At 35.3% G+C, this 25,316-nt stretch overlaps 3 protein-coding genes and 1 long non-coding RNA gene across 4 annotated transcripts; 1 reads left to right on the top strand and 3 right to left on the bottom strand.

The window, feature by feature from the left end:
- Positions 1-5,398: 5,398 nt before the first annotated feature.
- Positions 5,399-7,210, top strand: LOC122294121. The gene is made up of 2 exons (XR_006237518.1): positions 5,399-5,961; positions 6,967-7,210. It is a non-coding gene; the product is annotated as an uncharacterized LOC122294121 (long non-coding RNA).
- Positions 7,211-8,065: 855 nt separating this feature from the next.
- On the bottom strand, positions 8,066-19,291 carry LOC122294119. Its single transcript, XM_043102598.1, has 3 exons — positions 19,185-19,291; positions 18,129-19,049; positions 8,066-8,460 (listed from the first exon to the last, which is right to left on the bottom strand). Exons 1-2 carry the CDS (start codon positions 19,260-19,262, stop codon positions 18,699-18,701), a joined length of 429 nt encoding a protein of 142 aa, XP_042958532.1. The 5' UTR covers positions 19,263-19,291; the 3' UTR covers positions 8,066-8,460; positions 18,129-18,698.
- A 74-nt stretch (positions 19,292-19,365) lies between these two features.
- Positions 19,366-21,044, bottom strand: LOC122293508. The gene is made up of 7 exons (XM_043102083.1): positions 20,775-21,044; positions 20,582-20,656; positions 20,378-20,452; positions 19,985-20,253; positions 19,689-19,898; positions 19,501-19,593; positions 19,366-19,437 (listed from the first exon to the last, which is right to left on the bottom strand). The coding sequence occupies exons 1-7, from the start codon at positions 20,986-20,988 to the stop codon at positions 19,366-19,368; spliced, it is 1,008 nt and encodes a 335-aa protein (XP_042958017.1). The 5' UTR covers positions 20,989-21,044.
- A 368-nt stretch (positions 21,045-21,412) lies between these two features.
- LOC122293509 lies at positions 21,413-25,072 on the bottom strand. The gene is made up of 4 exons (XM_043102084.1): positions 24,467-25,072; positions 22,560-24,385; positions 22,318-22,405; positions 21,413-22,210 (listed from the first exon to the last, which is right to left on the bottom strand). The coding sequence occupies exons 1-4, from the start codon at positions 25,070-25,072 to the stop codon at positions 21,413-21,415; spliced, it is 3,318 nt and encodes a 1,105-aa protein (XP_042958018.1).
- Between the last annotated feature and the right edge of the window lie 244 nt (positions 25,073-25,316).

Below are 25,316 nucleotides of genomic sequence, written 5' to 3' on the forward strand. Positions count from 1 at the left end.
TCGTGAAGGTTCTCTTAAAATTTGTTCCACTGGATGATCTTTCACAAATTTTCACTATTTAGTTGCATCTTGTATTAAATTTTGATGGTCTTTCCTGATGTTTCCATGTTGAACTTCCTCTATTGTGTTCTCTTTGTTGAGATTGAGACTTTCCGTGTTATTTATACCTCTTGCTTCTTCATCAATAGATTTCTTGGAGAGTAGAAAATTACATTAATCAAATACTACATGCATAGATTCTTGTACAGTCAAAGTCTTTTTATTGAATACTCTATAAGTTTTACTCTTAATAGAATACTCGAGAAAGATACCTTCATCAGATTTTGCATCAAACTTGCTTAAATTATCCATGTTATTCAAAATAAAACATTTGCATCCAAATACATGAAAGTAACCAATGTTGGGTTTTTTCTCATTCCAAAGCTCATAGGGGGTTTTATCTAACTTAGATCTTAGCATAACTCTATTTATAACATAACATGCAGTACTTACCGCTTCGGCCCAAAAATAACTAGGCAAGTTGTTCTTATTGAACATTGTTCTTGCCATATCTTAAAGAGATCTATTTTTCTTCTCTACTACCCCATTTTATTGAGGAGTTCGAGGAGCAGAAAAATTATGCACAAAACTATTTTCATCACAAAATGTTTCAATATTTTTATTAACAAACTCTTTTCCCCTATCACTTAGGATACTTGAAATAGTATAACCATTTTCATTTTGAATTCTCTTGCATAACTTGGTAAAGACATTATGTGCCTCATCTTTATGAGCAAGAAAGATGACCCAAGTATATCTAGAGAAATCAACAACAATAACAAATGCATAATATTTTCCTCCTAGACTTGCAACTATATTTGGTCCAAAAAGATCCATGTGTATCAATTGCAATGGTCTAGTAGTGGAAATATATTTCTTGGTTTTAAAAGAAGTTTTTGTTTGTTTACCAAATTGGCATGCATCACAAATTTTGTCTTTAAGAAAATTTGTTTTTGATAAACCTCTCACAAGATCATTTTTTGAAAGTTTGGAAATAAGTTCCATATTGGCATGACCTAGTCTTTTATGCCATAACCAACTAGTTTCATTTTGAGCTGAAAAACAAATTTCATCTTGTGAGGTAATTTCTTCAAAATCGATTGTATAAATATTGTTGATTCTAAAAGTAATAAAACAAATATTACAATCATATTCATTCAAAATAATGCATTTATCTATTTTGAAAATAACTGTAAATCTTTTATCACATAATTGACTTATGCTCAAAAGATTATGTTTTAGACCTTCAATTATGAGAGAAGATTCATTACCAATTTTACCTATTCCCACGATCTTCCCTTTCGAGTTGTCTCCAAATATCACGTGTCCTTCTTCTTTAGATCTAAGATAAAAGAACTCAGTCTTGTCTCCCGTCATGTGCCTTAAACATCTACTATCTAAAAACCATTTGTTTTTGTTTGTGGAGGACTTCATGCATACCTATAAAAGACAATTAAAATGATTTTTCTTGGTACCCAAGTTCTTTGGGTCTTTTATTTATTAGTATTACAAGAAACAAGATTTTTAGGTACCCATATGACCCTAATAGTCATTATATACTTTCTTCTAATAGGACAAGCATGATAATTATGACCATTTCTATTACAAAAATTACAAATAGCATGTGGCATATATGAAGAACTTGAGTAATAATATCTTTTTTTGACAAAATTATTTTTATGAAAAGAATTTTGAATGTTGGACTTTGATGTAGAAGGATTATCAAAGAAGTTTTTATAAGGTTTGTATTTTTATTTTGGCATATATCCTAAGCCTGCCTTGTCAAAAACACATCTTTGATTACCAAGAAGTTTTTCAAAATTTCTTTTTCCATTCGTAAAATTTTCAATAATATTTTCTAAATCAGTTTTCTTCTTCTTCAACTCAAGATTTTCATATTTCAAAACGATGCTTTCTTTTCTTAAAATATCAATTTCGTTTGTTAAAGAAAAATTTTTCTTTTTCAAAGCAGAATACTTGATACCCAATTTTTCAAGTTCCTCATATACCTCTTCTAAAACATTTTGCAATTCTTCATATGAAGGATCTTCAATATTATCAAGATTTGTTATCTCAATGTCATCTTTAGCCATAAGACAAAGATTTGCTGATTTTCCATTGCTTGCTTCACTATCTGAGCTATTTGAATCATCATCTCATGTAGCTTTCATTACTTTCTTGCCCTTGTTTCGATCTTTCTTTAGCAGAGGACAATCTAGATTGATATGACCAGACTTATTGCATTTATAACAAATTAAAGTGTCATTTTTACCTGAATCTTTCTTGGAAAACTTTTTGAAGGATTTCCTCGGAGGAGTTTTATTTTTCTTTAAGAACCTCTGAATTCTTCTTGTTATAATCGCAACTTCTTCATCTTTGTCGTCATTTTCCTCATCTTCATCACTTTCACTTTTATGAGGAACAGCTTTAATTGCCAAGCTCTTCTTTGGCTTTCCTTCTTCTTCTCCTCTTTTCAATATGTACTCATGGGTGATAAGTGACTCGATGAGTTCATTCACTTCGAGCTTCTTGAGGTCTCTAACTTCAAGAATCGCTGTCACTTTTGATTCTCAGTGTTTTGGTAGAGAGTTGAGAATTTTTCTTACTATCTCCACCTTGGAATAAACTTTGACAAGAGCTGTCAAGCTGTTTATGATGTTAGTAAAACGAGTGTGTATACTAGAAATAGATTCATCATCATTCATCTTAAACATTTCATATTCATGAGTAAAAATATAAATTTTTGATTTCTTGACTTGCGAAGTTCCTTCATAAGTAACTTCCAAGTTATCCCAAATTTCTTTTGCCGTAGCGCAAGTCATTATTCTATTAAACTCATTTCCATTGAGAGCATTAAATAATAAATTCATAGCAGTTAAATTCAAAGTATAAAATCTATCGTCTTCACGATCAAACTCTTCTTCTTCCTTTTTGACCTTTACTCCATCAACCATTTTTGTTGGAATATAAGGTCCATTTACAATGCATTTCCAGATTTCTCGACCTTGAGCCTGAAGAAATATTCTCTTTCTAACTTTCCAGAATGAGTAATTGTCTCTACAAAAGAGTGGAGGCCGACTGCTAAATTGACATTCACCAAATGAATCTGCAATGTTAGCCATAAGATCTTAACTCAAAAGATAGTTAATCTTATAATAGAGCTCTTAGCTCTGATACCAATTGTTGCCTAGATGACAACACAAGAGGGGGGTGAATTGATTTGTATTAAAAAAATAACAATTATAAATCAAATATACAATATAAAATACAAACAAAATACGAAATAGCAATAAATATAAAGAGTAAGGGTAAGAGAGAAGCAAACTCAGTATGTTAACGAGGTTCGGTCCCACTGCTTACGTCCTCGCCTCAAGCTACCCGTTGAGGATTCCCAAATTCACTATTCAACCTCCTTCAGGTGGAGATAGAAACTTATTACACCTTTGAACAACACCACTACAAAGGATCTGTGTAGAACACCCTCTATACTTGCAATCACCTTACACGTGGTGATTCAACTATTCCCTGTGTAAAACACTTTCTACACACACAAGGGTTATACACACCCTTTTACTGATACAAGAGCTGATAGTGGGTAGGTTATCAGAAAACACTCCTCAATGAGTGAAATAAGAACAATACAGCACAAACTATATCTCTCTCAAAATGAACAAGGATTAAGGCTCAATGCTTAGAGAAGAGAGAATGAAAGCTTTGGATGAATGTTGTATACTCTGGATGTTGTGAATGTGAAGCTCTCAAATGATCTATTTATAGGCATATGAGATTTCATATTCAAATTTAAAAAGATTCACATATCAAATACAACATCATTCACTTTTTCAAAAAATTTAAATAAAAGGTTCTTCTTTTTCAATTGTCAAAGACAACATCATTTATTTTTTAAAAACTTCAAACCTAATCTTTTACTTTTGGCATATGACAAAAGGAGCACACTTTACTTTTCAAATATTTCAAACAAAAACATCTACCTTTTACATAAGTAAAAAAAAATATCAATCACTTTTGAAAATATTCAAATAAAACATGCACATGTGAAAGATGACAATCAATCATTTTTAATATTTTCAAAGTTCAAACCTTTAATCAAGGCATGCACATGTGAAAGATGACAACCAATCATCTTTCAAAATTTTCAAATTTAATTTTCAAAATATTCATGCACATGTGGAAAATATATTTTAATGTTTTATGATAAAATATTAATTTTGAGCCTTAATCCTAATTTCGAATTTTTAAGAGATTTACAACATTACTCTATGACTTTAATGTGAACTTGTTCCCTTCTTGCTCATGCTTGTTTCCTTGATATGCTTGACTCCATTGTGTAGACAACTTGAGCTTGAGACTCATTTAATTTTTTAATTTATTTGTTATCATCAAAATCCATGTGTAGATATATAATTACACAAAACTTGAAACCTTGGGTTCAACAGTGTAGATGGTTGGATACAAAATTGTTTCCTTAGGCTTTTGATTTTTCTGGACTTTGGAGTAAGTCTGTAACCCTAGCCTCAATCCCTTGCTTGGTTTCGTTGATCTTGTTGTTAGTCATTTTCTCAATTAGCTCATTTTTTATTTTGCCTGTCTCTTTGTCAAAGGATTAACAATCATATTTTTACTTGTTTGTTCTTGAACTTTTAAAATTTTTGTAACATGGTTTTATGTGCCTGATCTCTGCAGCAAGAAACTTCAAGAAACCTACTCGAAATGCTCACACCAACCATGCATGTCGTAAGTATTCTATATATTTGTGTTTCCTGGATTTTATATGCCTGGAATTGAAATACATTGGTGTATGGATAATACATCCAAAAAAGTTTCACCTTTCCTGTTATTAGCCATCTGTTTTTATGATTGATGTTGTAGCTTGCTAAGTATTTTTGGGGCTGACCTCCTTCAATTGCATTGTTGTTTTTTCAAGTTCAGCTTCAAGGCTGTGTTGGGTTTTGCTAGTAAGGATCTTCCACCTAGTAAGTACATTCATTCAATTACCATTTAGTATTAACCCATCACTTTAATAATTATGAACTAAAGTACATAAAGTGTACCGATTAAATAGTCAAATGGAGATGAACGGAAGATCTCAATCTAATAAGAGATTGGTGTATTTACTCTGGCCTGCATTGTCATTGATGGGTAAATGCTCTAATTGTTCCAAATTTTATTACATTTGAGTTCAAGAATTTTTGAAAATGATGACTAGGTAAACTCATGTATTCCCATGGTTGCTCTAAATTTCTCTTAACATAAATATTCATGTTTTAAATGTACTTGTTTCTCTCTATTTTTCCCAATTTTATTCAGAAATTGGCTGGAAAAAAAAAAGAAGAAAAAAAGAACTTTTTTAGAAAATAAAAGTAATGAACAAGACATTATATGCATATGTAATATGTGTGTATATGTATGTGTGTTACATATATATGGATACACCAATCCCTTATTAGATTGAGGTCACACTTCCTTGATCTACTCCCAAGACCAATTGTATGAAATTATCAATTTGGTCCTCTGATGCAAATTCATTTACACAACTTACACAAATTCCGAACTGATGCATTTTATCTATAACTGCTAGATTGATATTTGTATGCCATTTGCACGTTGAAAATACCATACTAATAAGGAGATGGTTGCAGTGATGTTGAAGATTGTGTATTGACATTTTCTTTGTCTAACTGTCATGTTGGTACTTGGCTGAGGTAAATATCTAAATTGCTCAACTTTTTTTGCACATAAATACAAAATTTTGTACTGGCATTTTCTTTGTTTAACTGTCATGTTGCTATATAGGTACAACAAAGTGCAGATTTTATTTTAAATTCGGTAGCAATATGAGAAACAACTGACATGGAATCCAATTTGGAGCAAACTGGTAGGCAGATGGCAGAATGTGTAAAGGTAAGTATTTACCTGTAGTTTGTGTATTATCATGACTATGATATCTATAGGGGAATATATTAGGTTTTGATGAATTACATGGATATGGCTGTATGTATGCATTCATTCATATTCTAATAATATAACGTTAGATGTAAAAGAAATTTATGTCCAGATATTATGGCGCATGGTTTTAAACAAGACTAAATGGTTGGTTGCTGTCATGTTAAAAAAAGTATACATGAAAAACAGGGAATATTATGGCAAGTGGTGTGCATTAAGTTTAAAGGAGTCAGCTAAGAAAATAAATGTAGGCTTATTGAATATTGATACTTATTTCGACTCTTTTTAATATTGAGAAGATCTACTGTTTTTAATATTGAGTTTGAATCATGTTTTGATTATGTTTAACCCTTTATGACTATGTGTTAAACTAGTAGAGATGAGAATGTATTTTTTTTAACACTTTTCTTCAAGATTAATAGCCTAAGTAAGCAACCAAGGAATTTATTCAAATTAGTAAGTTCTAATTGTCATGTTGGTACTAGGCTAGCAACTTAGTTTTTTTTAAAGAATATTGGCAGCTTATTTAGTTAAAACAAATTAAAGAAGTGGGCTGTCTATAAATATGAAGTTAAGCACAAAATTTTTCTTATTACAGGTTCATGATGTACCAAAACATTTACATGATATATTCCTTGAATATCATGACGGTCGCCCTTCCATATTCTCCAAATATGATCCAGACAACAATATATTGATAGTGCTAAGTTTTATCTAGCCTTATTCTACATTTTCAAAAGAGATTATTCACTAGTCATGAGATAGTGCTAAGTTTTCCTAGTATGTGGTACCAGTTTCTAACCTCTATCTCTTTTTTTATTGCAATACCTTGAGTCTTGATACTGTCATAAACATGTCCCATAGAAGTTAAAGGGTCTCACTTTTTTGAGTTATAAAGGTAGATATTTTTCAAAACTTACCTATCAAAAAAGAAACTTATTTTGGTTGCTTCATCAACTGCAGTTTATCCTGATGGCTGTGTTTGCATATCAATCTTACATCCTCCTAGTGAGCAACCGAATGGGAATGACCTTGCAAGTGAATTAAAGATACCGGTTCATACAGTATGTCATAAACACTTCATACTAAAGCATGCATGCTTTCTTTTTATAAAGTAGGTAAATCTGAAATTAAAAGTCTTTTCTTTCCAAGTTTTGATTCAAGGAAGGTTGTGCTATGTTCATATTCTAAAGCAGTTGTTGAAATATATCTTTTACAATCCTGTGGGGTATTTTGGGTTCAAAATCAAAGTCTAGTTCTTCGCTTGACACGGAAAACTTCGAATTTATGATAGTTAGCGGCATGCCAAGAATTATCTTTCTTTCCAAATGAAGAAAAATAAAACAAGAAAATACGTCATTTCCAGCGCCACTAATAGTCGCGAATAACCCCAAAAAACGCTGGTAATACTTATTCACAGCGTTTTTTGATACGCCGGATGTTAGTCGCATTTGTATACTCACTTATAAATTAAACTAGCGTAAGGCCAAAAACGCTGCAAATACTTCACTATTTACAGCGTTTTATGACGCTGCGAATAATCAAAAAAACGCTGGTAATATCAGTCTGCCTGTGGCCATACAACGCTGAGAAAAACATTCTGCAGCGTATCTTTAATGTCGCAAATAACATAAAATTCGCTGCAAATAAACAGAATAATTTGCAGCACTATCAAGAAACGCTGCAACTATCAGGACATTATTAATAGCGTTTTAATGATTACGCTGCAAATAAGTTTATTCACAGCGCTATAAAACGCTGTAAAAGACTATTGGAGCGCTGCAAATATTCGTTTATCATTGGTAGCGTTTTAATATAACGTGGATAATATTTTGTTAGCAGCGTTTGTAACGCTGCAAAATCTGATAACAAGGAAGCCAACATATTATTCCCAGCGGGATGTAAAACGCTGCAAATACTATTCCTAACCCAGATTTTTTCCCAGCGCCTCATTCAACGCCGAGAATGACCTTGTTTTTAGACATACCCAGTGCGTAATTGTTACGTACTGTTTGGTACCTAATTCAATCCAACTCAGACCACAATCCAAGATCGAAGCATATTTGCATTTTAACAACCATAACATTTTCAACATAATAATCAAATTCAGAAATCCAATACAACATTGTTACAATCTTTTAGTAATCAATACATTAGCTTGGTGCATTAATGGAAGGGAATTTTAACTACTATGTTTCGGAGTCAAGCTAACAGGAAATACATGTGTAAATTTCAAGTTCTCTCCATAAATACAGCCCAATACAACAAAGTTTAGGTGTTCATGGAACTGGAGATCATGAAGATTCTACCCCGAGAGCCGCTGGAACATCTACAGCACCCCCCCATGTGAGACACCATAGGTTACGTACCCCTTCAATCTTAGTTGTTGCAATCAAAGATCCAGCTGCAAATGTACCCATTTAAAAACATGCTTCAGCTCTTTGGCATTCCCAGCCTCTGCATATGATAAATATCCACGTGAATGGAAGTCTGGATCTTTAACTGCAGTACACCAATGTATTCTAGACTTTTATCACATAGAATACATTATCTGCATATACTATATATATATATCAAACATAACATGAAATTCTACTTTGCATTTAAGACCAAAAATAAAAACATCTAGACTCTATATATATACACATTTAAAACTCATTAATAAAAGGCCAAACAGATTGGGTTATGCTTGAACTGACAATATGTTTAGAGATGGAAGAATTTAATGCATGAGGTGATGGAGGATTGATTGAACAGGACATTGAGGCTTGCAAGCTGCTGCATACAGGTCCTTTAAACAAGTAATTTAGTCTTCTCAGCAGCTTGTATACTAGAGATCAACAATTTCAACTACACCAAACGTGAAGATTACCTAATCAACATATGCATGGGCCTAATTTTGGTATCCTCATTCTCTTGTATGTCTTTTGTAGAATTTTGGTAGGTTTTACTTGCATATGGCTGTAGCAGGGTAAAAATTTGAGAAAACACACTTTTCTTGCCATTTATTCCTGAATCCCAACTCTTTTGATTTAATTGGATTTTGAACATGGTTATTATCAACAATATCTAGTTGTGTTTATCCTATCAAACTGACTCACTCAAAAATGAGTAGCACTAATGCTATCCCAAGTGCAGGAGGATGTCGTGTAATAATTAGGAATAAATTCCTAGATCGTCTCCTCAGGGAAAAGTTGCTTAAAATTAAACTTGTTGAAAAAGTGTGAAAAACTTCACAAAGAGAAAATAATATGATGGTATATGCAATGGATGAAAAAGGGTACTAGTCATGGACTAGATTCATGTCTTTTGAATTTTTTTGTTTGTTGGATTGGAATGTAAAAGACTAATAAATTAAACTCAGAAATTAATAAAACTAAATTAAGCATTAAACTAAATTAGAAAGTAATTGACAAAACATGAACGGAAAATTTAAAATGCCCAAAAATCAAGATTCTAGAATTCATCTTTGTAATTAAATTACGAATTCTCAAAATAACATATAACAGTTGTAATTACTATTAAATGAAAACTTAGAGAAGTAAGAAAAATAAATAACACGAAATAAGTAAACAGAAACTCAAAAGTATTCTATAAACTTTAAACTGAAGTTAAATAAAATATGGAACGAAAAGTCTAAACGAAAACGTCCTTTCACGATTCAATTGAAATTCGAAACGAAAAGGAACAATTTCTTACGTATAAAAACTCTAGAACAATTCCTCTGCTCTTCACGTATGATATTCAGAAAAATTAAAAACAAAAACAAAAGCTTAAAATCAAATCTTTCTTGCAATAAATTAAGGTAACACAATTAATTTAGAACTTCTAAAACAATTCCTTTTATTGTATGAAACAAACTAGTAATGAAACAAACTAATAATGAAACAAACTAGTAATGAAACAAACTAGAAATGAAACAAACTAGAAATGAAACAAACTAGTAACTTAATGGAAATTAAGGTATTACACTCAATGAAATACAATTCTAGAACAAATATTAATGCACTAAAAAAATTGCTAAAACAACAAAGCTTTGAAACTTAAAAGGAGTAACAAAATTTCTTAAAACAAAAAGGAGCTAATTCTTTCAAGTAAATAACAGAAAATTGTGTGTTGACAAGTGTTTTTCTAAGATTGAGTTGTCCTCAATTGTTCTCAATTGTACTCTAAAATGTTCTCCTTCTAAGTTTCGGTTGTGCACCTCCTTTTATAGCCAAAAATCTTGGCTACTTCATCTCTCATTCAATTGGTTTTGCATTCACACCCAACAACCAAATCTTCAATCTTGCTTTCACACTCATTTTCGGCCTTGCATTCCTCTTTCTTTATTTTGTGTCTTGCATTGCATTCTTCTTTCTTTTGCCGTGTCTTCCATTGGTTTCCTCTTCATTTATTTTATTCAATTGGTTTAGTAATTCAAACCAAACAACAAAGTCCAACATGCCTAACTTCTTATTCAACTCTTGCCTAACTCTTGCCTAACTCTTGCCTAACTCCTTGTTCGGTTTCTTCATTTTGTTATTCAATTTCAGCACATGTTCCTTCATTCACCTACTGCTTTGACCGGTCCAAATTCCCTCACAATTCATTCCAGCACATGTCTTATTCATTCACCTACACGGCTCCTTCCTTTGATTCACCTACACGGCTCCTTCCTTTGATTGCATGGTTAAGCACGGCTTCTTCTCCTTAAGAGTCAAGCAAGGCATCTCTCCTTTGATTTCTTTAATGTTTAATTTGGTGGAGAGTAGCAGCCTTCTTCTTCATATAATTTCGGTGGACACAAAAGCTTCTTGTTGGATTTGATTAAACTTGGTCTCTTGAAGCTCTAAGCCTATATTCATCACCATATATGCTTGGATCCATGATATCTTCATTAAATCACCTTTTTTTGTTGTAGAACAAAGGCCTGGAATAGGCATTGCATGAACAAATGGAAATGAAAAGTAGAGAATCAATAGGAGAGAAAGACATAACCAAACATGCAAGATAAACAAAATAAACATTTATTTGAAGTATGTGAACTCATAACTCATGCACAAAGAGCAAAAATATGTGTCCAATGAACTGTGATCACGAAAATGAAGACATGTGAAGCCATTCCAATATCGACCTAGTTCAGTTTATTTTGTTTCTCAATTCTAGAGGAACAGATCAGAATGCACAGTAATCAATAGTTGGTAGAATTCAAGCATAAATTCATGCTTTTAATCAATTAAAATCACAACTTTGATTTATTCATTTTAACCATTTTTCCATTTAAAACCAATAATAATGTCATGATGAATTTAAAATACATTGGTTTTAAATAGTAAAAATGTGCAATATTCCAGCTCAATCACACCCCCCAACTAGCATTTTGCTAATCCTTGAGCAAAATAGTGAAAATTAATTGAGATGAATATTGCATAAAGCTCGAAATTCAAACAAAAACAATCAAACATGATTCTGAATTCTCATAAAATAATTGATTCGTGACTACTCAACACCATGAGTTGTATCCACAAGGAAAGTCTCAGTAATTGTTCACATAGAATTGGGGCAAATGTCTTAGAACTCAGATATGTGTGTGTGGCTAAACCTCTGTATGTTCCTCACTAATAAACATGATTTATCATAGGATTTTTCAACCTTAAGATTAATCATTATTGATTCTAACTACCTCAAAGCCTAAGGGACTAGCAGTTTTCACGCCAACTCTGTTTAAAGGTTGATCATTCAACCCCCAAAGTTTTGGGTAACTGTTTCTAGCCCTTTATTTAGGAAAACTTACACGATTTTTTTTTTCTTTTCTTTTTCTTTTCTTTTTTTTTTTATTTTTTTTATTTTTTTATATAAGGCTCGGTAGTCCTGCAGTTTACTTCTCCTGTTTTAAATCAATGAACATTAATGAGGAACACTACAAGTGTAAGCATGTGCAAAATGTTCTTTCAAAACTTGCCCTTCATTCTATATAAATTATACTAATTCTCATTTTTGTAAATATCGCATCCCGGTGTTTCAAATCACTCCTCAACAAAATATGAGGCATCATAAGTGATGTTCTATGCTTAAGGTTGAAAATAAATCTTCACAAAATAATTCCGCTCAACTATTCCACCAAGATACACAAATCTAACAAACATGCTAGAAGTGTGTGTTAATCGTTTATGCACTTCACAAATTTTTTTTTTTTAACACATTTTTAACAGAATTTTAACACATTTTTAACAGAATTTTAACACATTTTTAACAGAAAACCCTCCCCCCAACTAAATGTGACATTGTCCTCAATGTTCAGCAATGAATATTCGATGATGTATGTTATACAGACATGAATTTGAGCAAGATAAACACTGTAGAACATATATTGAGACGAAAATGATTAAACAGAGAGGAAACAAATTCACCTGAGATATTCGAGCGTACACAAGGAGTAGATTTCTGTCAAAGTTAAAAACACAAAAAGCAAAAGAAAGAAAAACAAAACAAACAATGCAAAACAAGCAAGAAAGTAAAATTTTTTTATTTTTATTTATTTATTTTTTTTTTACTTTTACATAAACTTGAGGTTTTTAGCCTCATGTTTGAGACGCTCATGCTATTCATACAACATCAGGTCATCCTTAGCCATGGGAACTGGCAAGCGGAATGAAGAATCTAAAAGAGACTTCAACTGTTTATTCTTCTGCCGTTCGATTCCTTCCCTTATGTGAGACTCTTGAGCAATTCGTTGAAGTACAACAATTTGTTCTTTAAGCCTTTCAACCTCATGGTTTTTGGCTTGTACCCGCTGGGAAAAAGCAACAATGGAGGATGAGTAGCGAGTCCCAAGACTCACCAGGTCGTAGATAGCATCTGAGTCTGACTTATTAGCCATACTAGTATTCTCTTGTTGCAGCATGGCACCAATGGTAGCTGCAGAAAGGACAGGAGGTTGAGATGCAGAATGCCTCATGGATTGATCTAGAGAAATGCTTGAGGAATGAGCCATTGACAGAAGAATAGAAGGCTAAAAAAAACGAGAATGTTGAAAGAATGCAGATGAGTTTATAGAGATGAGAAGAAAACTTGATGCGGATTTGATGAAGTTCAGGACTGATTTTATAGAGATAGCTCAAAGAACCAGACGAGCTATCATCCAAGTCAAAGAGTAATGTGATTTCGGTGAAATGACATTTCTTAGAAACTCGGAGCCTCCAATCCCGTTTTTCAACAACATCAGGTGATTTTTTCAAATCTCCAGCCACTCTTGTCAGGTCACGGACGGATCCAACTATTTTTTTAACTTTCAAATCTCCAGCCGCACTTGTCAGATCACGGACAGATCCAACTATTTTTTTAACTTTCAAATCTCCAGCCGCACTTGTCAGATCACGGACGGATCCAATTATTTTTTCAACTATCTACAGTGTCTACTAACGCACCGTTTTCTTCAGTCCACTCCCCCCAACTAGTGAGAGACATAATCCTCAATGAATTGAACGAAAGAAAACAAAGTGCACAGAACTAAGCAAGCAAAACAAACAATCAACATGAAATATAAAATCAAAGCAAACGAACAAATAAAAACAAAGCAAGTAAAGAAAACTGTAAAGAAGGAAAAGCAAATCAAGACACTTCCCTGGGATTTACAATGTACGGCCCACTCCATCGGGATTTGCAAAATTTTTGAAATTGTTTTATTTGCTCGGAGAGAAACCGACGTTTATTTTGGGTGGACCATTCAGAAGGTCTTCGCTCAGTCTCTTGAAATGGTAAAGAAGAATCTGCAAAACAATCAAAAAATTCAAAGTCATCTTCATTATCAGAGAAAGGAGAATTTGAGCAAATAAACTTTGTTGGTGTCAAACTCTCCACAGCATTCAAATCACTTATGTCATCCAAATGTGCTGGCATCTTGCAAGCGTTGAAAACGTTCAACTCAAGTGCCATGTTCCCAAAGGTAAGTTTCACAACTCCACTTCTGCAATTGATCAAAGCATTTGATGTAGCTAGAAATGGTCTTCCTAGGATGACAGGAGCTTGGTAAATAATGGAGACCGGCTGCTGCATGTTAAGAACCACAAAATCTACTGGGTAGTAGAATTTGTTCACCTGGACCAACACGTCTTCTACAATACCCCTCGGTACCTTAACTGATCTGTCAGCCAGCTGTAGCATGATGGAGGTCTTTTTCAGCTCACCCAATCCCTGAGGATAGGGTACCACAGGTTGGTATCCCTTACTAGTTTCAGCATCTGCACTCACAGGTTTCTTCTGTTCTGGTTTTGCTACCTCTGGTTCTTTTTCAGCTTCATCCGTCTCTGCTGCATCTTTAGGCATAGGAGCAATTATCTCTGTGTCTATGGTCATCTCAGGTCGGGGAACTTCCTTCCCACTTCTCAAGGTAAGAACAGCTTTTGCTGTCTCAACAACGTCTCCTGAGACATTATGCACTTGATGTTGTTGTTGTCTGTATACTTGAGGATTAGGTTGAGGCTGTGCAGGAAATTTCCCTTTCTCTAGGGTGCTCAAGGTTGTGCTCATTTTATTAACAGTGCCAGGCAACTCATTTATGGCCTGAATATTTTGATTATTTGTGGTGGCCTGAATGAATTGCTGAAGTGTAATGGCCATCTGTGCCATACTGTCTTCTAGAGTCTTCTTGGCAGATGATGAAGGCTGAGGACTTTGTACAGCTACATGAGGCTGAAATCCAGGAGGAGCTACATAAGGATAGCTCTGAGGATTTTGATATGGCGGATACTGGTGCTGAGGAGCACCTTGATTAAATGGCTGCTGCTGAGGTGGTGGGGACCAACCAGGCTGATCATTTCTCCATGAGAAATTTGGGTGATTTCTCCACCCCGGATTATATGTGTTGGAGAAAGGCTGATTCTGTGCTTGATTGACCCAGTTAGTTGATTGTATTGGCTCAGACCCACCTTCTTGAAATACTGGCATGACATGATACATCAATCTAATATGGTAGAGATGAGTGGTTAATGTAAATGAGATGAGTCACCAGAGATAATATGGTAAAGAAAAATAAAATAAAATAACAAGTTTAAATTTAAGTTAAACAACTTATCCCCGGCAACGGCGCCAAAAACTTGACTCACTCAAAAATGAGTAGCACTAATGCTATCCCAAGTGCAGGAGGATGTCGTGTAATAATTAGGAATAAATTCCTAGATCGTCTCCTCAGGGAAAAGTTGCTTAAAATTAAACTTGTTGAAAAAATGTGAAAAACTTCACAAAGAGAAAATAATATGATGGTATATGCAATGGATGAAAAAGGGTACTAGTCATGGACTAGATTCATGTCTTTTGAATTTTTTTGTTTGTTGGATTGGAATGTAAAAGACTAATAAATTAAACTCAGAAATTAATAAAACTAAATTAAGCATTAAACTAAATTAGAAAGTAATTGACAAAACATGAACGGAAAATTTAAAATGCCCAAAAATCAAGATTCTAGAATTCATCTTTGTAATTAAATTACGAATTCTCAAAATAACATATAACAGTTGTAATTATTATTAAATGAAAACTTAAAGAAGTAAGAAAAATAAATAACACGAAATAAGTAAACAGAAACTCAAAAGTATTCTATAAACTTTAAACTGAAGTTAAATAAAATATGGAACGAAAAGTCTAAACGAAAACGTCCTTTCACGATTCAATTGAAATTCGAAACGAAAAGGAACAATTTCTTACGTATAAAAACTCTAGAACAATTCCTCTGCTCTTCACGTATGATATTCAGAAAAATCAAAAACAAAAACAAAAGCTTAAAATCAAATCTTTCTTGCAATAAATTAAGGTAACACAATTAATTTAGAACTTCTAAAACAATTCCTTTTATTGTATGAAACAAACTAGTAATGAAACAAACTAATAATGAAACAAACTAGTAATGAAACAAACTAGAAATGAAACAAACTAGAAATGAAACAAACTAGTAACTTAATGGAAATTAAGGTATTACACTCAATGAAATACAATTCTAGAACAAATATTAATGCACTAAAAAAATTGCTAAAACAACAAAGCTTTGAAACTTAAAAGGAGAAACAAAATTTCTTAAAACAAAAAGGAGCTAATTCTTTCAAGTAAATAGCAGAAAATTGTGTGTTGACAAGTGTTTTTCTAAGATTGAGTTGTCCTCAATTGTTCTCAATTGTACTCTAAAATGTTCTCCTTCTAAGTTTCGGTTGTGCACCTCCTTTTATAGCCAAAAATCTTGGCTACTTCATCTCTCATTCAATTGGTTTTGCATTCACACCCAACAACCAAATCTTCAATCTTGCTTTCACACTCATTTTCGGCCTTGCATTCCTCTTTCTTTATTTTGTGTCTTGCATTGCATTCTTCTTTCTTTTGCCGTGTCTTCCATTGGTTTCCTCTTCATTTATTTTATTCAATTGGTTTAGTAATTCAAACCAAACAACAAAGTCCAACATGCCTAACTTCTTATTCAACTGTTGCCTAACTCTTGCCTAACTCTTGCCTAACTCCTTGTTCGGTTTCTTCATTTTGTTATTCAATTTCAGCACATGTTCCTTCATTCACCTACTACTTTGACCGGTCCAAATTCCCTCACAATTCATTCCAGCACATGTCTCATTCATTCACCTACACGGCTCCTTCCTTTGATTCACCTACACGGCTCCTTCCTTTGATTGCATGGTTAAGCACGGCTTCTTCTCCTTAAGAGTCAAGCAAGGCATCTCTCATTTGATTTCTTTAATGTTTAATTTGGTGGAGAGTAGCAGCCTTCTTCTTCATATAATTTCGGTGGACACAAAAGCTTCTTGTTGGATTTGATTAAACTTGGTCTCTTGAAGCTCTAAGCCTATATTCATCACCATATATGCTTGGATCCATGATATCTTCATTAAATCACATTTTTTTGTTGTAGAACAAAGGCCTGGAATAGGCATTGCATGAACAAATGGAAATGAAAAGTAGAGAATCAATAGGAGAGAAAGACATAACCAAACATGCAAGATAAACAAAATAAACATTTATTTGAAGTATGTGAACTCATAACTCATGCACAAAGAGCAAAAATATGTGTCCAATGAACTGTGATCACGAAAATGAAGACATGTGAAGCCATTCCAATATCGACCTAGTTCAGTTTATTTTGTTTCTCAATTCTAGAGGAACAGATCAGAATGCACGGTAATCAATAGTTGGTAGAATTCAAGCATAAATTCATGCTTTTAATCAATTAAAATCACAACTTTGATTTATTCATTTTAACCATTTTTCCATTTAAAACCAATAATAATGTCATGATGAATTTAAAATACATTGGTTTTAAATAGTAAAAATGTGCAATATTCCAGCTCAATCACAAACACAATAATTAGTAACTGAGTTTAGGTTAGAGGTTCCATTAAAACAACCCATTTTATATGCACAACTTCTATTGGTTTCAGCATTATAAGCATGGGTAAATAACCACCCCAATAAATTCCCTAATGACCTGAAATGTGAGAAAACACCAAGTTCAGCCCCAATAATCGACATCTACAAGAATCGACCTGAGATCAATGATTTTAAACTAGATCAGCAATCTAGTTTCTAGTATATTCATAACATACCATAGACCAATACATGAGGCTAATAACAAGTGTAGATTTTTGTGAAATGAAACTTTTCCTTTCCTTTCCATTACATGTAGCAACATGTGGTTTAACATTTTAAACTTAAATGATGTGGCCTGTTACTAATGATGTTATCATGGTGTTTATTTATTTATCCCTCATTTATTCTTGTAACGTAGGTATCTTTTGGTAAAATCCGTTGCGCATATAAGTCCTATAAGCAAAAGTTAGGTTCTACACAAAATTCCTCAATTGTGCTTCCATAATTTTCCCCAAAAATCTGAAAAACATTCCAAGATAGGTGCATAAATGCAGTAACCACAATACTAAGCCTACATGAACCTTTGAAGGGAACTACTATATTGTTTCATACGTGAAATTATCAAAAATCGAAAATCCATCATACTAGTGTTTTCCACTAGTATTATAATCACTGCCACCTAAAAGCTAGAAAGTCAATTAAAGTATAAGTCATCCAAATCTGTGCACGTGTTGGATACATAATCAGGCCGTGGAAGAAAAGACGGGGAATGAAGACATCACCTGAAATTCAGTTTCCTCTTTTGATGTAGTTTGCAGTTCAGGCATCCTCTATTTTCCAGCGTTCATCACACAGGCCCACACCTTACCAATCTACTTATCCAAGCATGCCAATCATAGTACAATGGCATTGCAATAAATTCCCCATCCCATTCAGACCTTTCCATGGTTGGTCAAATGCATATCATGTACATGAGTTTGTCAAGCCCAACAGAAATATTACCATTAGTTTTGAAAGTCTGAAATAAGTAGTAAGTGACTTATTAGCTAGCAACTACAATATGTTTAAATTTATAAACATAATGGTGGCTTAGAGGTTTACCTTTATGATATTACCACATTGCATAATCCCATGGATTGTTGGTTGCCCAAACTGAGCATATGAAAATTTAAGGATATCTCACAAGGCACAAAAAACTGTTTTGACCCAACCCAGCTTCTTCCCACAAAACACAAAAATATAGCCTTCCATTGGATATATATATCTTGTCAATATATAACACCATCGGCACAACAAAAAATGCACCCAAAAAGCCACAAAAAACCTTCCCTTTCAGACTCACATGTCCCCACTCATTGAGTCTCTCGCTGAGACTCACTGAGCGGGGTCGGGTTAGCAGCGAAGAAAGCCCTCAATAAGCGGTCAGTTTCCGCTTGTCTCTCCAACAGAAGCTGCATGTTTGCCTTCATTGCCTCCATCTCACTCTTGGATGATTCAGCCTCCTTCTTATGTTTCTCAATCAAATCTAGGTACTCTTTCTCTCGTGCCAATGTGCGTTGTCTTGTAGACTCTGGGATTATCATCTCTCCCAATCCTCTTGCATAGCCTGGTCTATGACCAAGTACTTCTCTGAAGACACCCGCTATCCTTTCATCAGTTCGTTGCTCTGGTTCTAGAGTATCCAACTTTGAAACCATGTCCTTCTGAAATACCACATTATGAATCCATTAACTACAATGATGTGTAGTTAAGTGCAGCAGAAATTTTGCTCAATCAAAAAACAATAATAACAAGCAATTATTGTTAGGCAAATTCAGAAATTCTACGAATTTACTCACATATTTGTCTTCGGTGGCTGGTGTTAAAAAGTTATTTTTCTTCTTTGACCAATGGGTTTCCTTGAAGAAGTCTACCATATTCGCCGATTCAGCCCTATACCAAATGTGTGTGGAATGTGGCATGGTATAACACACAGTCAGTAAAGAGTCGTCGACATATTTCCACACCGGGATTGGTAGCTTAATCCCGGTATTTATTAGAATAACAAATAAATGCTCTGAATCGTTTCAATATGGACAAGATGCTTTGTCCCTATATGAACATAATTTACTACGGAATAGAAGTAAAGCAAGTGTAATAGCCTAAACCTAGTACCTTCTCTTCAAAAATCCGCACAAAGGATTTGCGACCTGCTGTGTGGTTAATAACCAGCCTCTTCCTACTCTCCCGGTTTTTAGTAGATAATTTCTGCCATGAAATAACCATTCAATTAAAACAATTTCCACACAAAGTTAGGTTACATCCAATCAATGCCGTGATACATTAACACCCTTGATGCATACCTTGAAGGCCTCGCTACCCCATCTACCACATAGCTTCACCCAAACAAGGGGGCTGACCAAAACTATGCCGTTAGCCAATGCTTCGTCATGGCTGGCATATGATAAATATATCCTATGCAATTCATGGTGGAAAGCATTAAATCGCTTCCGAAGTTGTTTCGTTACAGTCAATCGATGGTTCTCCATTTCCCAATCAAGTTCAAAATCCCCCTGCATATATAATCAAATGTATTTGGTTGGTCAATTATACTACGACCACTTGAAACCTACCATCATTATTAGTGGAAAAGTCTTACCCGAACACGATCGATTAACTCATCCTTATGTGCTTGGGGTACATCGCTCCACCTTGCATAACTCATGTCACAATGATGTTTGACTATCCATGTTAATCGTGTTGTAAACATGTTGGCGTTTGAGCAGCATGGTGCTGTTTCTCCATTATTTATCTTCAGCAGCACCTTTCCATGCTTCCGCAATTTTTCAAATTCAGTGCACTTAGCTGGGCCACGTCCACGTCTCCTCTGAGCCTGGTTTGGTACAGGCTCCATGGGAATGTCCTCACCTATAAGTTCATAAATAACAACAAATGTATATGGTTACATTATCTGATGTGGTATAAAATTGAGCATGTGGAGCAGGATAAAATATGTCATTACAGTTAATAAAATTGGTTATGTGAGTATTACCGATCTGAACTCCTGCAGGCTCTGCCTCTATATCATGTGAGGTCACTTGAGCTGGCTCCGTGGGGACGTCCACACCTGTATAGCATAATAGCAATAAAAAATACGAAGATCTGATGGAATTTACAAATATATTGTAACACCATTTTTGTGTAAATGGTTAAGAATATACAAAAAAAAAAAACAGCCAGCATATGTGGACTGTACCAATTTCAACTCTTGCAGGCTCTGCCTCTATATTGGGTGCGCTCACTCTGTTAGGCTCTGTTGGGGCATCCACACCTGTATCACATAATAGTGTTAATTTGCAGTCATCAAATTGGAATTTGAAAAGATGAAAAACTGCATGATATGTATATTGAGAACTCATAAAAAAAAATCATAAACATGTTAACTATACCGCTCTGATCCGTTCTTGTCTCCGGCCTTATACTAGGTGATGTGACTCTGTTAGGCTCTGCCTCCAGTGTTGTGATCGCACATGGTGGCTCCCATGGATGGCTTGGGGGTTGGGTAGAGTCATCTGAGCTGGCCTCTTCAACATTATCAGGACTATGATATGAACTAATTCGAGCACCTCGTGGCCGGCGGGCTCGGCATGAGTAAGGTGCCATTCTTCTACCACGGAATCCTCGGCCTCTGGGCCGACCTCGGCCACTATATCCCACTGGCGCGCCTGCATTGATAAAGAGATATCATTTGTGTTAGGATCATAATTTACAAAAATCAATATAAAGCGAAAAAATTGTTTGAATATCAACCTGAGCCGTTCATGCTCCTCGAGTGTGAATTCCTTGAGATGGGATTGCAACGGATTCTTTTAGAACACTATGCGCATATGTGAACCCTTCTTCACCCGACCTGAGATCATAATTAAATTAGTCTATCATCTCTAACCTCAAGTGTAGTTTACAAATATAAGTGCACACTCCAATTTGCATAATGCATTAAACTAATAATAATTGTCGAGTCTCGAAATACTGTGTATCTTTTGGTAAGATATGAGAATTCACCTAATATCATTATGTTGTCAGTTGGTTATTCTGAGTCAGGCTCTTCCTCGGTGGATGGGTCATCATCATCTGAATATTCCCAATCACCATAAGCATCTCCAGAACCAGATGGAGCCATAGCATCATCAATAAAATCTCCCAAAATTCTGCTATTACCACCCGACTCCATCTGGTCTCGTGGCTCAATAAGGGAAGGTTCTATATTAGTCCTACTAAGTGGAGTTGACACTGGACATGCATCACAATGCAAAAGTGGATAGTCATATGGGGACTCATTCTCTTGATAGGCATCATCGTCACTCGATTCACCATCAATGCTTTCTACAACCCTCTGCACTGGTGGAATATCATACACATTCCTATTATTGTACTTCTGCACAACATACCAATTCCCTTTCTCCCTTAGATCCCTAATGTAAAAACACTGGGAAGCCTGGCATGCCAACACATATGGTTCGTCTTTATACCAAGTCCTATTCATATTGAGACTAGTTAAATGATCGTCTACTCGTACCCCCCGTTTTTTGTCACCAACATCAAACCAATCACAGCTGAACAAGTACACTCTACGACCCCCCATGTAGTGTAACTCCACAACATCATTGATAATACCATAAAAGTCTACATTATCAGTATCTTGGTCACCAGTTACCAAAACCCTAGAATTTTGTGAACGTCGGCGAAGTTCACGAGACTTCGTATGGAACCGTTTACCATTTATAATACAAGCAGCATATGATGCAATCCACCGATCAGGTCCGCAAGCTAACGCATACAAATCTGGGGACACATCAAGTGGATTGTTGCTACGCTGGTCCAGAACCTACATTCAATCGGGGTAATGAGTGAACGTCTAAGTTTCAATGACATCATGCAATCACAGTCGGGTATAACACGTGTTGTAGTGTCTAAATATAATTGATAACTTACACGTTGCTTGAACCAAATGGGAAACTCAGTTTGTTGTGTGCGCTCTATAGAATTCGGGTTTGACACCTTGCATTTGTCATAGTGTTCCCTGCATTTGTTGAACACAAATGGGGAAACAGATTTAGTCAGTGGTCTAAATTAAATGACAAATGGTAGTAGGTTATTTCGAGATAGCATGAAAGGAAGTAATTATTGCTTACTCTAAATAGGGTCTGATCTCAATACAGTTGTTTAGCACGTACCAAATGGCTGCAGCATGGTGTTTATCTTCTAATTGCACATTATTAGCTATACCCAAAGGACGAAGTTTCTGGTTGAAAATTTTGAACCCATCTATACTCTCCTCTTCAACACCATCAATGTTGCGATCTGGTCGATTAAACTTCGTCTCCACATCTTGGAGATAGATGGAGCAAAATGTCAAACACTCGATGTGAACCCAGGCTTCCGCTATTGATCCTTCTGGACGGGCTTTATTCTTAACATACCGCTTGAATTTCCCGAGAAACCTCTCAAACAGGTACATCCACCGATATTGAACTGGACCTCCGAGAATGGCCTCACGGGGTAAGTGTATAGCTAGGTGGACCATAACATCGAAAAAGGATGGAGGGAATATCATCTCCAATTTGCATAAAATGGTGACGATATCAAGTTGAAGCTTTGATAGACGATTCACATCTAGTGTTCGGGCACACAACTCTTTGAAGAAACTACTAAGTTCAGTCAAAGCCAAAGCAATATCCCTCTTTAAGAACCCCCCCACAGCAATAGGAAGTAGTGTTTGCAAAAAAACATAATGGTCATGGCTTTTGAGCCCAGAGATTTTGGAATCCCGTACAGATACACAATGAGTGATATTGGCAGCGAACCCATCTGGATATTTAACCTCAGCAAGCCACGCACAGAATTTATTCCTTTCATCTCCATGTAATGTGTATGCTGCATGTGGCATTGTAACACGCTCACCTTCACGTTTCAAATGTAATTCCTTTCTGAAGCCCAAGATCTCTAGATCACGCCGTGAATTAGTGTTATCTTTTGTCTTGCCAGGAATGTTCATAAGAGTGCCCAAAATGTTCTCGGAAATATTCTTCTCAATATGCATAACATCTAGATTATGTCTAAGCCGCAAAGTTGACCAATAAGGTAGTTTGAAGAAGATGCTTTTCTTAGTCCAGTTCAACTCCTCTGCAGTGCGTTTCCTCTTCCTACAAGATTTTCCAAATTGAATATCTCCAAGCATTTGTAATTGAGTTAAAAGATCCGCTCCTTCAACCATTGTTGGGGGCATGCGAAGATCTTCTTTACCGTTAAACAACCATTTTCTCGTTCGCCAAATGTGATCTCTCGGTAAGAGACGTCGATGTCCCATGTAACAATGTTTCCTACCATACTTCAACCAGTTGGAATCTGTTTGTGCATTGCAAGATGGACATGCCATTTTCCCTTTTGTTGACCACCCAGATAGATTTCCGTAGGCAGGAAAGTCATTGATTGTCCACAATAAGGCAGCATGTAACATGAACATTTCCTTAGTAGATGCATCATATGTAGGTACCCCATGCTCCCAGAGTTCAAGTAACTCATCAATTAACGGTTGCAAATAAACATCAAGATCATTTCCTGGTGATTTTGGACCAGGGATAATGAGGGATGTCATGAAGAACATGTCTTTCATGCATAACCACGGCGGTAAGTTATACGGGACAAGAATCACTGGCCAAATGCTATAAGGTTTAGCCAGATTGTTGAATGGATTAAATCCGTCGCTTGCCAAACCGAGCCTAACATTGCGAGCATCCCTAGCAAATCTGGGGTGAGCTTGATCAAATGTCTTCCAGGACTCTGAGTCAGCAGGATGTCTCATACTAGTGTCATCGGTGACCCGCTGCTCCTTATGCCATCTCATGTCACCTGCTATCTTGCTTGACACAAAGAGACGCTGCAATCTTGGCTTCAAAGGAAAATGCCTAAGCACTTTTTGAGGGATCACTCGTGACCCGTGTGTATTTGGCATCCATCGCGAAGCCTTACAGATAGGGCACTCATTAAGATTAGCATTTTCCTTCCAAAATAAGATGCAGTCATTAGGGCATGCATGAATTTTGTGATACGTGAACCCCAAACCTCGCTCCAAAGTCCTGGCCTCCTCATATGATTGTGGCAATTCAGCATTAGGAAAGGCTGACCGCAGAAGGCTTAGGAGCATATCAAAAGACTTGATTGACCACCCACCAAGTGTTTTAATGTGTAACAACTTCACCATGAAAGAGAGCTTTGAGAATTTCGTGCAGCCATCAAAAAGAGGACGTCGGGCATCCTCTAATAGTTGGTCAAAAGTTGGGGTTGGGGAGGACTGTGGTATTGCTGAGTGAGTTGGTGATGTAGTGTTGTCATCAGGAGCATCTCCGCATGTGGCTGCCCGTATGTCATCAAACATACGGTCCATGTCATCAATGTAGTCGTCTCCACTTTCAACTTCCAGATCGTCATCATCGTCAATGATGGGGAGAGTTTCCTCCTCCCCATGAAATATCCACTGGGTGTAGTTTGGATCTATCCCTTTTATGAACAAGTGAGACTCCACCTCAAATATAGGCAAGAAGAGATTATTACAGCATATACGGCATGGACACCGAATGCGATCACTTCCCATGGAATGGGTTCGTGCCATTGTTAAGAAATTTTTAACCCCTTCAGCGTAAACAGGTGATAGAAGTCTATCACCTTCACTCATCCAACTTTTGTCCATCTAATAAAAAGAAGAAGGCATGAGTGGTTTTGATATGAAGTCATAATAATAAAAGCGGTAGGTTCTAGAACAAACTAGCATGTGGAGCATGATACAAGTAGGGGAAAATTGCTAGTTGAACACACACAATGATATACATGTTAATGTACAAAAATTTAAACTTATGTTTAAATTAGGAAGTAGTATCATGGGTTGGAGGTGATAATAAACATTATCCATAATAAACATAATAAGAGAAATCGTC

Source organism: Carya illinoinensis, chromosome 14, assembly GCF_018687715.1.
Source record: "Carya illinoinensis cultivar Pawnee chromosome 14, C.illinoinensisPawnee_v1, whole genome shotgun sequence".
NCBI lineage: Eukaryota > Viridiplantae > Streptophyta > Magnoliopsida > Fagales > Juglandaceae > Carya > Carya illinoinensis.

What these genes read in the sequence shown, in the direction of transcription:
- LOC122294119 (XM_043102598.1), bottom strand. Translation starts at nt 19,262, where the DNA reads ATGGTAGACTTCTTCAAGGAAACCCATTGGTCAAAGAAGAAAAATAAC. An exon ending in CAGCCACCGAAGACAAATAT is followed by an intron (nt 19,050 to 19,184) that starts GTGAGTAAATTC and finishes GTGGTATTTCAG; the next exon opens with AAGGACATGGTTTCAAAGTT.
- LOC122293508 (XM_043102083.1), bottom strand. Translation starts at nt 20,988, where the DNA reads ATGGCACCTTACTCATGCCGAGCCCGCCGGCCACGAGGTGCTCGAATT. An exon ending in GCCTGCAAGAGTTGAAATTG is followed by an intron (nt 20,453 to 20,581) that starts GTACAGTCCACA and finishes TATGCTATACAG; the next exon opens with GTGTGGACGTCCCCACGGAG. An exon ending in GGGGTAGCGAGGCCTTCAAG is followed by an intron (nt 19,594 to 19,688) that starts GTATGCATCAAG and finishes ATTTCATGGCAG; the next exon opens with AAATTATCTACTAAAAACCG.
- LOC122293509 (XM_043102084.1), bottom strand. Translation starts at nt 25,072, where the DNA reads ATGGACAAAAGTTGGATGAGTGAAGGTGATAGACTTCTATCACCTGTT. An exon ending in CACCATGCTGCAGCCATTTG is followed by an intron (nt 22,406 to 22,559) that starts GTACGTGCTAAA and finishes CAACAAATGCAG; the next exon opens with GGAACACTATGACAAATGCA. An exon ending in CCATTTGGTTCAAGCAACGT is followed by an intron (nt 22,211 to 22,317) that starts GTAAGTTATCAA and finishes GATTGAATGTAG; the next exon opens with GTTCTGGACCAGCGTAGCAA.